Genomic DNA, 19,891 nt, shown 5'->3' with positions numbered 1-19,891 from the left:
GTGCAAACTCTCATCAAACAGCCTTGCCCCATGGGGTAATGATCTTGCCCTCCCTGCAAGTGAGGAAACAGCCTGAGCCAGGAGACAGCCGTCAAGCCTGTTATCTCCGCAATGCTGCCGCCATTACAAGGTGAGGGACTGAGGCTCAGGAGGTCAGAAGGGTGAGACCTGTGTGGGTGTGTGTGAGTGTGAGTGTGTGTGTGTGTGTGTGTGTGTGTGTGTGTGTGTGTGTGTGTGATGTGGGGGTGTCAGCATCTGTCAAGCAGTCCCTGTCTAGGGCTGCCAGAGTCTGGAGGGTACACAGGCTTTGTGGGGGCTCAGATTGGTGCTGGGCAGGCCTGTGACCCTGTTGGTACTGGAGATGGGGGTTGAGGACCCCTTGGCAATAGGTGGGGCTGCACCCCAGTTTGGGGTGCTTCACTGGGGTTGGGGTTCAGATGGAGCCTTGGGAGGGAGGAGCTATTGCCCAGTGTTGTTTGTGGAGCCAGGGAATTCAAGGGAAGAAGGTGGAGAGTGCAGGGCGGAGCGGGGGTGGGTGGTGCAGGTTCCCTGACACTGAATTCATTATTGGGAGATTCCTCTTCACAATCCCTCGACACCTCCCACGGGAACCACGGGCCAGAAATGTTTGACAGCCTCTGGCGCGCCGACTCCCATGGCACAGCTGGTGCTCTGGTCTCTCCGTGCCTGGGTCTGTGCCCGGGTACCCGCCCGCCCACTGCCACCGAGTTACTCCCCCGCCTGGGTCCCGCAGCCTCTGGAAGCCTCTCCCAGCCTCAGCCTAGCAGCGTCGCCGCCGTATCGGGGCTTAGGGTCCATCTCCCCCTGCGTCCCCAGTCCCCGGCGCTGGGGCAGCGGGGTGTTCGCGTAGGCCCGGCCTGACCCCCGCGGCCCGCACGTGGGGAGGGGGCGCCTAGGGAGGACGCGGCCTGATGTAGGGGCGGAGCCAAGGAGCCGGGCGCGCGGCCGGTGCGGCGGGCGGACGGAGGTCAGCAGCCACCAGAGAGGGACCCAGGCGTCCCGGAGGCGGTGCCAGGTGCCGCGCCCCCGCCTCGCGCCCGCCGCCGGCCCCCGCCTCCGGGCCGCCCCCCGCCCGTGACGCGCTCCCCGCCCCATCCTCGCCCGGAGCCCGAGCCGGAGCCGGAGGACGGCTAGGGGCGCGGGCGGAGGAAAAGGCGGCGGAGGAGGGAGGAGGATGCGGCCGGCGCCGCGGGGCTGCCGCCGTCGCCTCTGAGCCGCGCAGAGCGCACGGAGCGCAGCAGCGTCGCTGCGGCCCCGGCCGCGCCATGGGGAAGGAGCAGGAGCTGGTGCAGGCTGTGAAGGCGGAGGACGTGGGGACCGCGCAGCGGCTGCTGCAGAGGCCGCGGCCGGGGAAAGCCAGTGAGTGTAGGGGGCGCGGGGTTGGGGGGGCGGGGCGGAGGGAGCCGCGGCGCGCGGGGGCCACCTCCGGCGCGGAGCCCCTCACCCCTCCTGGCGCAGGAGGGGGATGCTGTCGGTCCCCGGGGGCGGGGCGGGGCCGGGCCAGCAGCGCCCAGAACCTCGGTCCACACCCGCACCCCCAGCCCTGGCGGAGGGGCGGCACCGAGCCCCCCAGCGGGCGCCTGGCGATACCCACCTGCCCGGTCTGGGCATTCGCATCCCTCCCTCCCTCCCAGCCTCGGTCCTTTTCTCTCCCCAGACTGTGGGGCTGACAGCTGGAGGTCTCCGCTGGGCCTTTAAAGGGCAAGGCGGATGCCCTCCCCTAGGAGGGAGGGCGGGGCCCCTTGCGGTGAGGGGCATCAGGGCGCCTGGGAGTCCCTGTCAGACCCCATTCCCGCCCCATGTTTAATAGCACGCTTTTCGGGGAAGGGGGGGCAGGGCCATGCCGGGGGTGTGGCTGCCCAGGCATGGCTGGGTGGGGGCCATTTACTGATAGGGGAGCAGAGGCCCAAGGTCGCCCAGCCCAGGCCGGGCTGAGCTCCAAGCAGGTACAGACCCTGCAACAGATCCCAGTTCACTCTGGCTTCCCTGCTGGGAAAGAGGGCTGTGGGAGAGGGAGAGGTCTCCCACCGGCCATCCTGAGCTTGTGCCGGGGGCACCCCAGGGAAGGGTTGGGAGCTTGAAGCCCTGATCCCAGCACTCATCCCAGCTCAACCAGGAGCCTCCCCGGGGGCTGCTGGAGATGGATGGATGGGCGTGTGGACCACATGTGCGGCTGCGCACGTATGGCTGTGTCAGTGTACCAGGGCACCTGTAGGGGCGCGGGCAGGGCTCTGCGGGATGGCACGTGGAGTCTGGGGACCCCACTCCCTACACCACCCCCAGGAACTGTGCGTACGCCAGGGAGGCCCCCTTCCCCTCTCTCCAGGAAGGATGCCGAGAACTGAGACTGGCTCGGAAGGTGGGAGGCATGTCCTTGAGCCCCAGAGGGACCCTCCTGCGGCAGAGCCTGCTCGCCAGCTCCCGCCTGCTCTGTGCAATTAGAGAGCTGCACAGCTGTGCCTCGCAGGCACACATACCCAGGCTGGCCTTGCCTTCCACGCCTCGCTGGGGCTGGCTTCAGGGTCTCAGGATTTCGAGGAGACTGAGCCTCGAAAGCAGGTGGAGGGATTGAGAAGTGGAAGGCAAGGTCAAGACTTCCACCTAGTGGTCGTGCCACCTTGTACATAAACAACTCCAGCTCCCCAAGCCGCGTCTGCAGGGCGGATATTCGTGGTGCCTGTCTCCTGGCGTTGCCCTAGGAATAGTGAGGGAGCGAACATGAGGCTCAGGCTCTTACTAAGTGCTCGCTCAGTAAGCACTGACTGGGCCGTTTCCTCAGCCCAGGGTGGGCAGGCCAGGGAAGTGGGAGCGTCAGATTTGGAGGTTCCCCCTCCCGTCTACTCTGGCCTCTTGGGGGAAGGTGTGGGGACTTTCACCTTTACCTGGGTCTCTCCTGGGTCTCTACCTACACCCCTGCCTGGACTGGTCTCTGGGCTCTGACTCACAGGAGCGGACTTAATAAGTCAGACGGAGAAATCCCTCCATGAATTAGCTCAGTCGTCATGACAACGCTGGCCTGCTTTGGAGTAAGATGTATTTTGATTCAGCAAAGTACAGCTGGAGTTTGGGCCACGGGGTGGGGGGCACCCAGCAGTGCTCCGTAGGGCCCACTAGACTCCAGAGGTATTTTCATAACCTTGTTCCCATGATCTCCTTCCTGTGCTGGCACCTTCCCTTGGCCCCAGCCCCCCAGTGTGGCCCCAGGCTCGGTCAGCCCCCCATCCCACCTTGAAGGGCGCCTCCCTTTACACACACAGGAACTAGCACCCTTAGCACTTGTCTTTGAGGGGAAGAAGGGAAAATCCTGGGTGGGAGCTGGCCTTATGCTAGGTGGGGGATACCCTGCCCTTCCTTCTGGCCCAACTTGCCCTGTCTGAGTTTCCTCAACATTACAGGCCAGTGCTCCTGTGTTCTCTCCCCTTGGCTCACTAATTGTTCCGCTCCAGCATCTGACCTAGAGTCCCCTGCCTGGGGGCCGTTGGAAAGGGGGCTGGACTGGAACTAAGGAACGTGGTAGGTGGCAAGCACTGACCCTGCTTCCCTGGAGGAGCTGGGAGGGTACCTTGACCCAGGGAGGCCATAGGGCTCAGCTACTCTGAGATGGGACCGGAGGAGACCAGGACCACATCCCCGTAGGGCAGCGGTTCTCAACCTTCCTCATGCCGCGACCCTTTCATACAGTTCCTCATGTCGTGGTGACCCCCAATTTCATTGTTACAAATGGAACACAATTAAAGCATAGTGATTCATCACAAAAACAATATGTAATTATATATGTGTTTTCCGATGGTCTTAGGCGACCCCTGTGAAAGGGTCGTTCGACCCCCAAAGGGGCCGCGACCCACAGGCGGAGAACCGTTGCTGTAGGGGAAGAAGAAGCTCTGTGGGGCGGCCTATAAGAGGCCGCTGTAGTTGGAGGAGCTCTGGGCAGAGGGGTACAGGGGGGCCATGAGGGTGGAGAGGGGCGGGGCCTCTGCAGCCTTGCGTTTGGAGCTGACCTCAAAGGTAGAGATGGTTCCAAGAGAGTAGTTAGAGGTCAGAGGTGATCAGAGACTGAAGTCATCTGGTGGGGTGGGGGGCGAAGTTTATGCGCTGTTACTGATGCCAAATCCATAGGCTCAGTGCCCTTGTGGAAAGGGAAAGGGGGCGCCTAAGACTTTCAACTTGGTCCCCACTTGCCCCCTTATCCCACCCTTACCCAGCCCCCCCCCCCCCCCCCCGGAGCCGTGCTCTGCTCCAGCTTCACTCAGAGCACCTGTCTCCACCTGGTTCAGCCTCCCAGTCCCATGCAGGGTTCAGTTCTGGGACCTTCCTCCGTGCTCAGTGTCCCCCATAGGAATCAGGTGACTATTCCAAAACCCCAAGCTCCCCTCCATCCAGTTCCAGCTGTTTTCCTCTTTGAGGAGACCAGTGAGGGAGAAGGGTGCGACGACCTTACATGATGCCCTCCTCATGGGAGGGGTGATCCCCTTTGGGATGGAGCCTCCTCCTCCACTGGCGACTGAGTCACTTCCTGGGCCTTGACCTCCAGCCCCTCTGAAATTTCAACAAGTATGGGCCAGGTGAGCAGGCGGGCCTGGCTGTGGGTTCCGCTTGGAGCACCGGGCTCAGCGGCTGCCTGGAAGGCATCTGCTGTGGGAGGGAGGAAAGGGGGCCGGACTGGGAAGTCTTGCTGGAGAAGCTGAGAACTGGCTACTAAGAACTGAAACTAAGAAAAGTGGCAGGTGGCAAACATTCGGATTGGGCAAGGTGTGTGTGTGGAGATTGGGGGGCGGGGTTTGAAAATGTCCTGAGTGTGATCCTGGACAGGGTGGGAGGTGCTACAGGACAGCCATGTCTCTCTCTCTCTCTCTCTCTCTCTCTCTCTCTCTCTCTCTCTCTCTCTCAATTCTCACCTGAGGATATTTTTTCCATTGATTTTAAAGAGAGCAGAAGGGAGGGAAGGAGGGAGGGAGGGAGAGAGAGAGAGAGGGAGGGAGGGAGAGAGGGAAAGAGAAACATTGATGTGAGACACATCGATTGGTTGCCTTTGGCACGTACCCGGCCCACTCTAGCCACTGAGCACACTGGCCAGGGCATCACTGTCTTCAACGTAATAAGGAACTGCAGCATAGGGCCCAGTGCAACATGGGTGCCTTGTCCAAAATTCAGAATTTAAAATAGCAGTGTGAATGAACAGCTGCAGATATGTGTTCTATAATAGGCCAGAAATAAGGGAGGTTTCAAAGTTAAGGAATAAAACATCTCTTCATTTGTAGTGTATCTCTTTATTTTTTTTTATTTTTAAATACATTTTATTGATTTTTTACAGAGAGGAAGAGAGTTAGAAACATCGATGAGAGATGTGAGAGACAAACATCGATCAGCTGCCTCCTGCACACCCCCTACTGGGGATGTGCCTGCAACCAAGGTACATGCCCTTGACCAGAATCGAACCTGGGACCTTTCAGTCCACAGGCCAACGCTCTATCCACTGAGCCAAACCGGTTAGGGCTGTATTATATCTCTTTAGTCAGAGTTATCCTAATATACAGTGGGGCCTTGACTTATGAGTTTAATTCGTTCTGAGACCAAGCTTGTTAAGGAGCTCGTTAACTCAAATTACTCTCAATTCAATGCAAAAAATCAGCCGAGAGACAGCTGTTATCTCAAAAAACTCGGGACACTCGTAAGTCAAGGCCCCACTGTACTCTCACATTGCAGCTTCTAAAAAATTGTTCAAAGAGCTAAAGACAGCACTCTGTAAACAGATAAAAGTATTGCGCATAATGTAGGCTTAGAAATCCCATAATATTTATTAGGAAAAGGTTAGTACATTTTTCAGAGATTTCCCTTTGAGTCAATAAGATTTTTCTATGGGAACAGCAACAACAACAAAAGAATTTAAGATGACGACAAGCAGAGCATCCAGCCAGATGGGGGGCCCTTGGGCGTGACTGTGCAGGTCACATGCCTGACACTGGCCCTGGCAGGTGGACAGAGTGTGGGACTAGGATATGACCTCAGTCTCTGATTTACTGAGCACCTTGTGTGTCCCCGCGCTGTTTCGGCCACCAAGGATACAGCAGTGAGCAAATGAAACGTGGTCCTCTTGGAGCCAGCAGTTCAGTGACAGAGGTGGACAATGAACCAGGCCAATGGTGGTGATGGGGGCTAAGGAGGAATCTACAGCAGACCTGGGGCGGGTGGGGGGTTACTGTTTTAGATGGGGAGACCGAGCAGGTGACATGTGGATAAAGACCTAACGGACATGAGATGAGGAACCCTAGGACTAACGGGCGGAAGAAGAGCCTCACACATGTATGTAACGTGTGCAGTGTCAGTGGCAGGGTGGCCAGTGTGTTGGAGCGCCATTATGTGCTGAGGAAGTCCAAGGGCCGCATCATGCAGAGCCACCGTCCGGCGAGACGGGTGCTGCTGGGGGTCTTCCGGAGAGGAGCGAAGGCATCGCATCGGGTCGTGTTCTGGCAGGGCCCCCCCGGGGATGGAGGGCGGGCTGAGGGGGGCCACGGGGAGTGAGGGCACCGTGGAGAGGGGATGGCAGTGATTCCTCTGGAGACGCTGGCCCGGCCCAGGGTGGCGAGAGGGGGTAGATCCTGAGTGTGCTCGGGGAGTGCCTTAAGGACAGAGCCAGCGGGACTCACCGATGGAGGAGATTTAGGGTGGTCAAGGAGGGACTCCGGGTTTGGCCTGGACCACTGAGGAAGGGTGGCATTGCCGCGGAGACAGATGGGTTTCAGCACCAGCAGTGTCTGAGCAGAGGGCAGGGCAGGGAGGGGTGAGGCCTCTCTTCCTGGAGCCTCTGCTCTGGGCAGGAGAAGCCCCCCATCACTGGAGGGTGTGGGTGGGGTTCCCAGAGAGCTAATATTAGTCATCGCCACTTACTGAGCCGACTCCTTGCCGAACGCTTCATGCTTTCTGTCTGGAAACGTCCTTAGGTCTCCGAGGCCAGCCTTGTTAGCCCCCCTCGAGCTCATTGCCGAGGCCACAGGGGTAGTCTGAGGGGCAGAGTAAGAGTTTGGATTTGGGCCTGTCTGACTCTGTGCGCTTTGTGGGCCATTGGGGGACCTACACCCTGCGCTGAGCTGCCCTGCAGCAGCCCCTCTGTGCCTCGACTCCCTTGGTTCCCTGTCCTTGGGCCCCCCTGCCCCCATCCCTGTCCTGGGCCTGGACAAAGGGGCTTCTGTCCTGCCAGCCCCTCCCTCCCTCACAGAGCAACTGACCCACAAATAGGTTATGTAACCACGGCCTCGACAGGCAGGGGCTTGGCCTGCGTCTGGCTGGACCTGAGCCCACGGGGAGGGTGTCGGAGGGCCCCCCTCCTTTTGGCAGGCAGCTTCTGGGGGCCCCAGGAGGAGACTAGAGCCCTGAAGGGAGGACTTGGGCCCCTCGGGCTTCCGGTGGTGAGCCCTAGGACCTGAGTGTGCCCCGGAGCCTGTATATGAGGTGGCCGCTCTCATGTGGTCACTCGGAGGCACTGGCCCAATCGCCTCCCTTCCCTTCCTGCCCTGCTGAGTGGCCAGCCCCAAGGCTGGGCGTGGGGGAGGCTGCGTTGTGGGAAGGCAGATCTTCCCTCAGAGATACCCTCATTTCTGGTGTCCCAGCCTTCCCGGGCCACCCCCAGCCCATCTGGGTCCTTCTGAAAGACAGATTGGGCCGGCTCCCTCCCTCCCACTGTCGGCCGGGGATGCGTGTGCACATGTGTGCGCCTGTGTGGGTGCACCATCCTGGCTTCTGTCCGCAGGCAGGGCCAGGCCTGAGACCTTGGACCTGTGAACCTCCCAACGTCTTAGTTTAGTGGGAAACCAAGGTCTAAAAAGCTTGAGCTGAGTGCAGGGAACAGAGTTGAGTGAGTGAATGAATGTTTTTCAGTCTAAACACTTAGATAGCTTTGGCTCTGAGCCTGCCAGGGAGCCAGCTAGCACCCTCTGCCTGCTTTTGAGCGGCGGGAGTGGGCTAGGGCCCAGGCTGACTGCAGGAGGGGCTGGGCAGAGCCTCCTCACTTGTGTCTCCTTCCCTCTCCCAGAGCTCCTGGGCTCCACCAAGAAGATCAATGTCAACTTTCAGGACCCGGATGGGTGAGTTCTCAGGCAGGGCAATGCCAGATGGGATGGGGGCAAAAGGGCTTCTGGGGGAGGCTGGGTGCCCGAGTCCCTGCCCATATGTGTTTGTCACCTGTCCCAGCTTCTCTGCCCTGCACCACGCGGCCCTGAATGGCAACACGGAATTGATCACCCTGCTGCTGGAGGCCCAAGCTGCCGTAGACATCAAGGACAACAAAGGCAAGGCCTGGCAGGGACCTTAGAGCAAGGGGATGGGTTGAGGTCAGGGGTCCCTTGAGGACTGGATGGTTCTTCAATTGAGGTCTCCACCCAGGGTCTCAGGCTGGGTCTAGGCAGGTCCTCATGGGCTCTGCATCCTAGAGGTCAGGGGTGGGCCCCGGGTGAGAGACCAGCTCCCAGTGGCTCCTGCCTGCCCCCAGGCATGCGGCCACTGCACTATGCGGCCTGGCAGGGCCGGAAGGAGCCCATGAAGCTGGTGCTAAAGGCAGGCTCAGCGGTGAACATCCCATCAGATGAGGGCCACATCCCCCTCCACCTAGCGGCCCAGCACGGTCACTATGATGTGGTGAGGACCACCTCGGGGGTTGCGCGTGTGGGAGGCGTGAGCCTGGCGGCACGGGGCTGACTGCGCTCCGCACCCGCAGTCCGAGATGCTGCTGCAGCACCAATCGAACCCGTGCATGGTGGACAGCGCCGGGAAGACGCCTCTGGACCTGGCCTGCGAGTTCGGCCGCGTTGGGGTAAGTCTCCCAGGAGCTGAGAGCCACTCCATCTGCTCTGCTGCCTCTTCTGGGGTTGGAGTCGGGGACAGACCTGCAACCCCCCTGGCCTGTTTCTGGGTGCCCCCTACTCTGACCCCTCCTTCAAGGTGGTCCAGCTGCTCCTGAGCAGCAACATGTGCACAGCCTTGCTGGAGCCCCGGCCGGGGGACACCACCGACCCCAATGGAACCAGCCCCTTGCACCTGGCAGCCAAGAACGGCCACATTGACATCATCAGGTACGGCTCTGTGGGGGTGGGGTTCCCAGCTCTGGGGCTCTGCTCCTGGCTTGGTGATAAGATGGGAGCAGTCTCGGAGCTGTGGCCTCTGGGTGCCACGGGCACCTCCAGCTGCCCACACGAGGGATGAGCTAGAAGGGCGTGGGGAGTGGGCATGGATAGCCACGTAGCCTGGGCTCTGCTGCAGTCCTGTCACTCGCTGGGTGACTTCGCGGATACACTTAACCTCTCTGAGCCTCAGCATTTCCATGGGCCTCACAGCAGTGCCAATGGGAAAAGACGAGGTAGCTGCTGTGAAGGGTTAGCACAGGGCGGGCACTTCCGCAGTGCTTCGTCACTGTCAGGTATGTTGTCAGGGAGATGGGTAGGGCTGGTCCATCCTTAGGCCCTTGGAAATCGGGGCTCAGCCTTGGGGTGCTGGGGCCGAGGGCTCCTGCTGTAGGCCCCGCCCGCTCCCCCTGCCTTCCCGCCAGACTCCTGCTCCAAGCTGGCATTGACATTAACCGCCAGACCAAGTCCGGCACCGCCCTGCACGAGGCTGCGCTCTGTGGGAAGACAGAAGTGGTTCGGCTGCTGCTGGACGTGAGTCGCAGGCGCAGGGGGAGCTGGGTCCAAGGCGGGGTTGGGGGAACGGGGTGCTCTTGACAGACCTCCCCTCCTGGCCCCTGCAGAACGGGATCAATGCCCACGTGAGGAACACGTACAGCCAGACGGCCCTGGACATCGTGCACCAGTTCACCACGTCGCAGGCCAGCAAGGAGATCAAGCAGCTGCTGCGAGGTGGGCCCAGGTGGGGCAGGGGGTCTGGGGCGGGGCCTGGGCCGGGCTGGTTCGAAGGACTGGGGAGTCTACCTCCTGTGTCCCCAGAGGCCTCGGCGGCTCTGCAGGTCCGGGCGACCCAAGATTATTGCAACAACTATGACCTGACCAGCCTCAACGTGAAAGCCGGGGATATCATCACAGTAAGGACGGCCTGGGGCGGTGGAGCTGGGATGCTCACCCCACACTCCCCCTCAGCGACTGGGGAGTCAGTTGACCCAGAAGTCTCCCTGCGTGTGCTCTCCCACCTCATCTGGCCAGGTCCTCGAGCAGCATCCAGATGGCCGATGGAAGGGCTGTATCCATGACAACCGGACAGGCAATGACCGGGTGGGCTACTTCCCATCCTCCCTGGGCGAGGCCATCGTCAAGCGAGCAGGCAAGTCCTACCCAGGTCTGGGCTTGGGGGCCAGAAGGAAGGCAGTGCACATGTGTGTTGGATGGCAGGGCCAGGACCGAGCTCTAGCCATGGCTAGGTGTAGGGTCCAAAGTGGTGTTCAGAAGTGTGTCCTGCCAGCTGTCTCCTCAGTGTCCTCATGCCCATTCCTTCATTTATTCAACCGACATTGCACACTGACCACTAGGAATAGATGGCGACTCAGATGGATATCGGTCCTGCTTTCAAGGAGCTTGCCCCCAGGGAGGGAGGGGAGCAGGGGACAGTGAAGTAACCACAGAATGAAACACACCAGCCAACGGCAGAGAATGTGGATGGAGACCTGCTTTAGATGGGGTGGTCAGAGGAGGCCCTGAGAAATGGGAGGGACTGGCTACAGGCAGAGCAATCCAGGCAGTGGGAACCACGTGTGCAAAGGCACTGAGGCAGGAAAGAGCGTGATGTGTGTAAGGATCCATAGGAGGCCAGCATGGCTGGCGCAGAGCTGGGGAGAGGGAGGGGGGTGAGGACATGGCCACAGGGCCATCGAGTGGTTTCAGGCAGGGGACTGGTGAGATCACAGAGGTGGACAGGTGGGATAAAAGAGAGAGTGGTCCAGTTAGGCGATGCGGCTAGTCTACCCATCTAACTGGACCACTAGTTCTCCTGGGGTGGAGAGCCTCGCCCCAGGCTCCTGGGTGCCTCTTTCCTCCCCCCTGTTGCCCTGGCACAGAGGAGGTTTCACCCTCTGGCAATCTGCACCCCTCCCCCCAACAGGACCACAGGGCCACTGGTAAGCTGGCCAGATAGCCTGGCGTGGGCTCCTCTCTGCCACATGCTCCTGCTCTCCAACGTCCGGTGTGGGGAGGGGGTCTCCTAAGGGTCTCTCAGGGCAGGAGGAGGCTGTTGTGCACGTGTTGGGCCTCTACCTAGGCTTGGGGCTGGGCCAGGGGACGCTCTCCTTTCGGTGTCTGGCTCCCAGGCCTGGGCTGGTCCAATACTCAGGGAGGCTATGGTTGGCCCACAGGTTCCCGAGCAGGTGCTGAGCAAAGCTCACCTCAGGGAGGCAGCTTGCCGGGACCCTCTGCACCCCCTGAGGAGATCTGGGTGCTGAGGAAGCCTTTTGCAGGTAGGCGGGGGCCTCTGGAGGGCGGGGCAGCAGTACTTCCGCAAGGCAGCTCCCTAGCGAGGCGGGGCCAGCGCTGGCTGATGCTCCCTTGCGCTGGCAGGTGGGGACCGCAGCGGCAGCTTGAGCAGTGTGGCTGTCGGCCGGAGCAGCGGGGCCCATACCCTGCACGCAGGCTCTGAAGGGGTCAAGGTAGGTGGGGTGGTGCCGGGGCCGGGGCGGGCTGGGCCCGGAGCAGCACTGGCCAGCTGACCTGTCTGGGTTGCAGCTCCTGGCAACCGTGCTCTCCCAGAAGTCCGTCTCCGAGTCTAGTCCCGGGGACAGCCCCGTGAAGCCTCTGGAGGGCTCAGCAGGTAAGAGCAAGGACGCAGCACTGCTGTCCTGGCTGACAGGTAGCCTTTGGGCAGCCCTTGGCCCACCGTGCCCTCTCCTCCCCAGGGGCGGCCAGGTCCCAGCCTCCAGTGGCCCATGCTGGGCAGGTCTATGCGGAACTGCCGTCCAAGAAGCTGGAGCCGGCATCGGAGGGCAAGGTACAGGGCCTGGGCTGGCAGCGGGGATGGGTGCCCGGGGCAGCCTGCCTGGCCTGGCCACAGTACAGCCGGGGGCTCTTGACAGGCTAGCCCCCTCCTTCTGTCTGTGTCAGTCTGTGTGTGTAGGTGTTGTCTATTGTGTGGGCTGTGCGTGTGAATTAGTATGTGTAAGAAGCGTGCACGGGTGTGAGGTGAACGAGGGTGTGCATGTGTGTGTGGTGTGACTCTGAGGCGGGCACGTGTGCATGTGTGCGTGTGTATGAAATGGCACGAGTGAGACAAGACGAGTTGTGTACATGGGTGAGGTGGGTCCTGTGTGCATGACTTGCGTGCTGGGGAAGGTGCGAGCTGCCGGCTGAGTCCTGCAAACTTCTGGGCAAAGCTCACCTTCCAGGGACTGAGGAGCAGTGCTGAGGCCTCATCCTAGAGCCTCACCGGGGGCCACACTGCAGGGTGTCCCTGGTGCAGGAGTGGGGGGGATGGTCAGACGCAGCTGAACCTTCCCGGTGGAGAACAGAGCGATGCTGCAGTGCCGTGCGGAGCTCGAGACAGCGGCAGCCAGGACCACAGAGTGAGGAGGGAGCACCGGTGCCAGACTGACTGGGGCCTAGCTGCACGTGGACCCGCGGACGGCAGACTGAGCTGACACAGAGGAGGCACCGTGGCGGCTGGGGTGTGCGCCCGGCGGGCGGGCGGGCGGGCGGGCCTGCAGCGGTGCCTTGTGTCTTCCAGAGCGCTGAGGCTGTGAGCCAGTGGCTCGCCACGTTCCAGCTGCAGCTGTACGCCCCCAACTTCCTCAGCGCTGGCTACGACCTGCCCACCATCAGCCGCATGACCCCTGAGGTGAGCTGCCCAAAGGCTGGCCACCAGCCGTGACCCGGAAACAGATCCCCTGCCTCCAGCTAACGGGCTGCTCCTCTAACTAGGACCTCACGGCCATTGGGGTCACCAAACCAGGCCACCGGAAGAAGATCACGGCAGAGATCAGCAGCCTCAGCATCCCCGACTGGCTGCCTGAGCACAAACCCGTAAGGCTCCCTGCACCCTGTGGCTGGGCCCAGGATGGGCAGATAGACAGACAGACTGCCTCCCTGGCTACAGCCCTCAGCTGCCCTCTGGAGCTCCAGGGAGTGGAGACCAGAGGACGGTCCCTCAGCGTGGCCCACCTGGACGACGTCTGTCCATCACAGGCACTGGGACCAGCCTTCCTGAGGCAGGAACAGGGGTGACAACCTGTGAGGGCCGTCAGGGTGAAGGGAGAATACCTCTCTCCACTCCGCGCTCCCGCAGAGACCCCCCTCCATACTCAGGCAGTCACACAGGGACACCGGCACCCCAGCAACGCTGCCCCTTGCACACCTGCATTGATGGGATATGCTTGCACACACCGGACGTGTGCATGGGGAAGATATGTGAGTGTGCATGCTCCATGTACACAGACAGCACACGCACACTAAATATATTCAAGGTGCCCATTGATGACTGCACGCACACACCCACACATTTAACTGCACGTGCCAGCTGTGTTGACAGCTGACACCCACTCTGACTGCAGGCTGCGCTGTTTACTGACAGGCACTCATATGGTGGAACCGGTTCTGGGCCAGGAGAAGGTAGGCTCAGGGCCTGTTGCCTCAGTGCTGCCTCCCTGGTTCTCACGCAGAGCTGTGATTCCCCATCCATTGATGGGAGCTATGCCATGACCACCAAAGCCCCCAGGGCTGTGGGTCAGGGACAGGTAGGTTGACACGCATCTGCCTTGCCGCACTCAGTCAGTGGCTCCGCGGTCCTCTGGGTGAGCACATCGGGGTCCCAGGGTCTCACTTGGCTCTTGCGGATGTGCTGTGCGTTGGTGCGTTAGCGATGCCCTCCTGGGCGTGTGGACAGGTGGATGCCATTCAGGAAGCCACTGGGTGGTACTGGGTGAAGACTCTCATGGCTGTTTGCACACATGTGTGATGTGGCCGTGTGACTGTGCCTGATGCGGGTGGGAAGTTGTGAGAGGGTGTGAGCATGACACAGAGGGAAGTCAGTGCCCGTGTGTGGCTGTGATCCAGGGTATGCGTGTACACGTATCTGGTTGGTGGAACTGTGTATCTGCGTCCATGATGTACGGCGTGTGTCCACTGGGTGCTGTTCCCATGGTTGCCTGGACAGGTGAGGAGGAAGTGCAGTCTTTCCCCAACGGTGTCCTGAAGATAGGGTTGCCCTGTGTGTGCGTGTTTGTGTGTGTTTGCACGTGCACGTGAGCTGGACTTGGGCTCCTGCTGAGGCTGCGCTGTCTCCAGGGCGGACACTTCTGTTGGTTTGTCCTCTGTTTGTCTGTACCGGGCTGGCCCGATGCCCCTGCCCCAGCAGCTCCCAGTAGTCGACGGGCTGTGGGTAGCCAGCTCTGGCTGCCCTCTGTGTCCCCTGCTCTGTGTATAGGCTAACCTGGCTGTGTGGCTGTCCATGATCGGCCTGGCCCAGTACTACAAGGTGCTGGTGGACAATGGCTATGAGAACATCGACTTTATCACCGACATCACCTGGGAGGACCTGCAAGAGATTGGGATCACCAAGCTGGGTGAGGCTCCCGCCCCCACCACTTCCTGGTCCTTGCCACTCTCCCTGGTCTGACCTGCCCCTTCCCCACTCAGGACACCAGAAGAAGCTGATGCTGGCAGTGAGGAAACTGGCAGAGCTGCAGAAGGCCGAGTACGCTAAGTATGAAGGGGGACCTCTGCGCCAGAAGGCGCCGCAGTCTCTGGGAGTGATGGCCATTGAGTCGCCGCCCCCTCCCGAGCCTGCCCCAACTGAGTGCCAGTCTCCAAAGATGACCACCTTCCAGGACAGCGAGCTCAGTGGTGAGCTGCAGGCTGCCATGACTGGCCCGGCAGAGGGGGCTGTCACCCCCGCCGCTGCCGAGAAGCCCTCCAATCACCTGCCGCCCACCTCAAGGGCCTCTGTGCGTCAGGAGCCCGGTCTGGGTGGGCGGGCACGGCATATGAGCAGCTCTCAGGAGCTGCTGGGTGATGGGTTCCCGGGGCCTGGCAGCCCTATGTCACGAAGCCAGGAGTACCTCCTGGATGAGGGACCAGCCCCTGGTACTCTGCCCAAGGAGGCTCGGCCCGGCCGCCACGGCCACAGCATCAAGCGGGCCAGTGTGCCTCCGGTGCCCGGCAAGCCACGGCAGGTCCTTCCCCCAGGCCCCAGCCCCTTCACGCCCCCCCAGACTCCCACGAAAGCTCGGCCAGGTTCCCCCCAGGCCCTGGGGGTGCCTCATGGTCCAGCCCCAGCCACAGCCAAGGTGAAGCCCACCCCACAGCTGCTGCCACCTATGGAGCGACCCATGTCGCCCCGCTCCCTGCCTCAGTCACCCACACACCGGGGCTTTGCCTATGTGCTGCCCCAGCCCGTGGAGGGCGAGGCAGGGCCAGCTGCTCCTGGGCCTGCCCCCGCCCCCGCCCCTGTGCCCGTGCTGTGTCTGCCCCCTGAGGCCGATGTGGAGCCAGGGCGGCCTAAGAAGCGCGCCCACAGCCTGAATCGCTATACAGCGTCTGACAGCGAGCAAGAGCGGGATGAGCTGCTGGTGCCGGCGGCTGCCGGGCCCTATGCCACAGTCCAGCGGCGAGTAGGTCGCAGCCACTCAGTGCGGGCACCTGCTGGTGCCGACAAGAACGTCAATCGCAGCCAGTCCTTCGCTGTGCGGCCCCGGAAAAAGGGCCCCCCCCCACCTCCGCCTAAGCGCTCCAGCTCAGCCATGGTCAGCGCCAACCTGGCTGATGAGTCAGCACCTGATGCTGAGACCAAAGGAGCTGGGACTGAGGATGGCCAGCCGGGGGTCCGGGCACAACGCCGGCGGGCTAGTGACCTGGCTGGCAGCGTGGACACGGGCAGTGCTGGCAGTGTGAAGAGCATCGCAGCCATGCTCGAGCTGTCATCCATTGGGGGCGGGGGGCGGGCAGCCCGCAGGCCCCCTGAGGGCCACCCCACGCCTCGCCCTGACAGCCCGGAGCCAGGCAGGGTGGCAACAGTGCTGGCCTCCGTGAAGCACAAGGAGGCCATTGGGCCTGATGGAGAGGTGGTGAACCGGCGCCGCACGCTCAGCGGGCCTGTCACAGGACTTCTGGCCGCTGCCCGCCGCGGGCCTGGCGAAGCGGCAGGGCCTGCAGATCATGGCCACCCTGTAGAGGATGGCACTACCCGGCAGAGGCCTCGAGGCCCAGCCAAGGGAGAGGCAGGTGGGGAGGGTCCTCCCTTGGCCCGGGTGGAGGCCAGTGCCACGCTGAAGAGGCGCATCCGAGCCAAGCAGAGCCAGCAGGAGAATGTCAAGTTCATCCTGACTGAGTCCGACACGGTCAAGCGGCGGCCCAAGGCCAAGGAACGGGAGGCAGGTCCGGAGCCACCGCCCTCGCTGTCCGTGTACCAGAACGGCACAGGCACTGTGCGCCGCAGACGGGGCTCTGAGCACGCTGGGCCCCCGGAGCTGCCCCCGCCACCCGCACCCACCGAGCCCCTGCCCTCCGACCTGATGCACTTGCCCCCGCTGCCCCCACCAGACAGTGATGCCCGGAAGCCAGCCAAGCCGCCTGTCTCTCCCAAGCCTGTCCTGGCTCAGCCGGTACCCAAGATCCAGGGGTCACCCACACCCGCCTCCAAGAAGGTGCCGCTGCCAGGTCCCAGCAGCCCAGGTAGGTGAGGGAGCCAGCTGGGGAAGGGCCTCCACCCCACCTCCCCACTCCGTGGTCTGAAGGGTTTTTCTCCTCTTGGATTTGATGGCAGCCAGGTGGAGTAGGGTGGAGTGTCCTCAGACTGTCTCACCCATCCACCTAGAGGACAACTCTGCCAACCCAGAGCTGGGAGGAGGGTGGCTGGTCCTCCGCTTGCTCCCTGAAGGAGGCACAGAAACTTATTAATAGCAGCACCAGGGGAGGGAGGACTCTGACCCAGCTGGAGAGGGATCCCAGGACTCGGGAGGGAGGGGAGAGGCGTCCAGGCAAAAGGATCGGAGGTGCAAAGGCCCTGTGGCAGTCAAACACCCCAAGGGCCACACCTAGAAGGGGATGCAGTGGGGGGGGGGGGGCGGACCGGGAGGGATTTGGAAACAGCGATGGCACCAGGATTTGCATGGGGAAGCACGTTCTTTGGTTGCCATGGGAGGCTGGGGTGGGAGGGGCAGTGGAGAGCTGCGGCGGCGGCGACGCTGTGCTGAGGACCACGGTATCTCCGCTCCTGGGTGGGAGGCAGCGGGCTGCGGCGGGGCTGGTGCAGGGATGGGCGGCGTGCGCACTGCGCGACCCCCCGCAGCTTGGGAGTCTCCTCCTCCCCGCAGAGGTGAAGACACATGGCACACCGCCGCCCGTGTCTCCCAAGCCGCCGCCGCCGCCCACGGCGCCCAAGCCGGTCAAGGCCGCGGCGGGGCTGCAGTCAGGCAGCGCCAACCCGTCGCCCACGCCCTCGCCGGCGCGCCAGCCGCCCGCCGCCCTCGCCAAGCCAGCCAGCACGCCGCCCTCGCTGAGCGCCAGCCCCGCCAAGCCCCCGTCTCCGAGCGCGCCCGCGCTGCACGTGCCCGCCAAGCCCCCGCGCGCCGCTGCGGTCGCGGCCGCTGCAGCCGCGGCCTCCGGGCCCCCTGCTGCACCCGAGGGCGCCTCGCTGGGGGACAGCGCCCAGCAGAAGCTGGAGGAGACGAGTGCGTGCTTGGCGGCAGCGCTGCAGGCAGTAGAAGAAAAGATCCGGCAGGAGGATGCTCAGGGCCAGCGGTAGGTGGGGCGGGGTCCGGTTGGGCGTGGGCATCTGGGTGCCTCTCGGGTTAGTGAAGGTGTAGTGTGCGGGCTGGGGCGTAACCAATGCCTGGAGGGCGTGGCCTCGGACACCTTACACAGCGGGGCGGGGCCCGGCGTGGGCGGGGCTTGCACGCCACCCTGTCATGTATTCTGAGGCAGCTGTGCTCCGCTGGAATAGGGGGGTGGGGGGAGTCGGAGGCCGCGGGGCGGGGCCCCGCCCATGCACTGCTGATTTGAGTGGGAGGCCTGGTCTATGTAGGGAGGGGGCACGGCCTTTTCCGCCGACCCCACCTTGCCCCCCTCTTCTCACACTGCGCCCACCCCAGCCCCTCTGCCTCGGAGAAGAGCACGGGCAGCATCCTGGACGACATCGGCAGCATGTTTGATGACCTGGCGGACCAACTGGACGCCATGCTGGAATGATGTGGCACACGTTGGGCCCACCTATGCTGCCTGGGCTCTAGCTGCACACTGACCTTTACCTCAGGATGGGCACTTCTGGGCGCAGCGCAAGTGGGCATGGTTGGCGGCCGAGGGGGACGGGGTGCAGGGGACAGCCTGCCAGGGCCGCGAGGCGGGGGCGGGTCGTGCTGCCCTGTCCCTGCACAAGCACAACTCCTGCCCCCTGGGCCCAGGCAAGATGCCGAGCGTGGAAGACTGCCTGGCCTAGGAACCCAAGGGCTCTGGACAGACGCTGCTGCTCTGTGGGTGCCTGTCCCTGTCTGCTGCTCCCTGTGCAATAACTGCTGGGCTACCCGCCCACCCGCCACCGGGCTCTGCCCAGTGTGTAGAGGAGGGGCAGCCCCTGGCACCCTGCCCTGAATCCACGTTGGGCCCACCTTGGGAGGTAGTGGGAGGGGGGGCAGCCACTGTAGCCCCCTCCCCAATCAGTGGCAGAGCACAGGCCTATGCCCAGCACAGAACTGCCCACTGGGGACCTCTGCCAGCTGCTCTGGCACAGCACAAGGGGCTGGGGTCAGGACCCCTGCCCTACTCTACCCCACAGAATATAAGCTATTGAGAGTATTAATTTATTGGGAATAAGCTGAGGCAGATTTCCCTAGAGAAACAAAAAGGTATAACTTTAACGAATATATATTTAAAGAAAGAAAAAATATTATTGATTCTATAGAAAACCATTTACCAACTGCAAGGACACTGGAGTCTAGCTCAAGACAAAAGCTGTTCCAGGCTCTGGCCACTGTCTGTCCTTTCCCTCTATCCAGGAGTGGCCAGACCCCTGGGCCAGTAGCACACACAGTAGGCTGGGGTCTGTGCTCCACCAGGGCCTCCCTCTGCGCTCTCTTAACTTCTCTGTGTCTGAAGAACTCGAAGGATGTGCCTTGCTGCTGGGCTGTGTCCTCCATGCCGTGGAGATGGCGGGGAGGGCTCCCTCCTCTCTGGGGGATGCTGCTGTGAAGGTCTGCCTGGGTTTGGGGGAAGCTATGTGCACAGCGTGAAGTGGAGGTCAGCCGGATGACAGCAGTGGGTGCAGGGCGTGCATGCCAGGCTGCGTGTGGCGCGTGTGAAGGTGTGCCTGACTCTCCCTCCCCAGGCTCCGAGCAGGCAGCCAGCCCACCCCCATCTGAATTCCCACGGATGCTTCTGCTCGTGGTCCAAGGCTGTGTCGTGTGGTTGTTCTCGCCTCTCTCTCCTCGCCCCCTCCAAAAAAGTACTGACCAGCCTCCTCTATTGTGTTTGCTGACCCACGTGTGTTGGACACAACTTTGACATTTCTTAAAAAAAAAAAAATTAAAAATGCCAAAAACCAGCAATTGTGATGCAGGTGGGCGGAGGGGATCAGCCAAGGTGGCATCTAGGAATGTGAGGCCCCTTTCAGCTGTCATGTGGTGGCGCTTCCCCTAGTGGATTTACCTGGTCGTCCACCTGACCTCTCCTTAGCGGGTGGCCAAGGCTGGGGCTCCGGCAGGTCGGGAGGGGGGTCTGGGCAGGGCGGTACTCTTGGCTGTCAATAAACAGCAGAAAACGGCCTGGCTCACTGTTTGGTGGTGTGTGTTGGGAGAATGGTGGTGGTGGTGGTGGTGGTGGTGCTGAGGGGGAGAGGGGGGGGAGTTGGCCTGTCCATGGCAGGGAGGGGAAGTCAACTGAGAGGGCTACATCCTGGGGTCAACAGACAATAGGAACGCTTTTTGTGACCCCTCCCAGCTTCCCTCCCACTGGCTGCTGGTGCC

The 19,891-nt window shown here is 62.2% G+C and overlaps 1 protein-coding gene across 1 annotated transcript; it reads left to right on the top strand.

The window, feature by feature from the left end:
* The first annotated feature begins 965 nt into the window (after positions 1-965).
* On the top strand, positions 966-19,694 carry CASKIN1 (CASK interacting protein 1). Its single transcript, XM_059692762.1, has 20 exons — positions 966-1,380; positions 8,048-8,099; positions 8,206-8,303; positions 8,504-8,649; positions 8,729-8,824; positions 8,953-9,083; positions 9,557-9,665; positions 9,755-9,863; positions 9,951-10,045; positions 10,164-10,281; positions 11,306-11,407; positions 11,508-11,596; positions 11,673-11,757; positions 11,843-11,934; positions 12,667-12,777; positions 12,861-12,962; positions 14,362-14,500; positions 14,574-16,607; positions 17,249-17,675; positions 18,026-19,694. Exons 1-20 carry the CDS (start codon positions 1,287-1,289, stop codon positions 18,120-18,122), a joined length of 4,326 nt encoding a protein of 1,441 aa, XP_059548745.1. The 5' UTR covers positions 966-1,286; the 3' UTR covers positions 18,123-19,694.
* Positions 19,695-19,891: the final 197 nt, after the last annotated feature.

Source organism: Myotis daubentonii, chromosome 4 (genome assembly GCF_963259705.1).
Source record: "Myotis daubentonii chromosome 4, mMyoDau2.1, whole genome shotgun sequence".
Classification (NCBI taxonomy): domain Eukaryota; kingdom Metazoa; phylum Chordata; class Mammalia; order Chiroptera; family Vespertilionidae; genus Myotis; species Myotis daubentonii.
The sequence above is the reverse complement of the archived record's forward strand: the minus strand, read 5'-3'. Positions and strand labels throughout refer to the sequence as shown.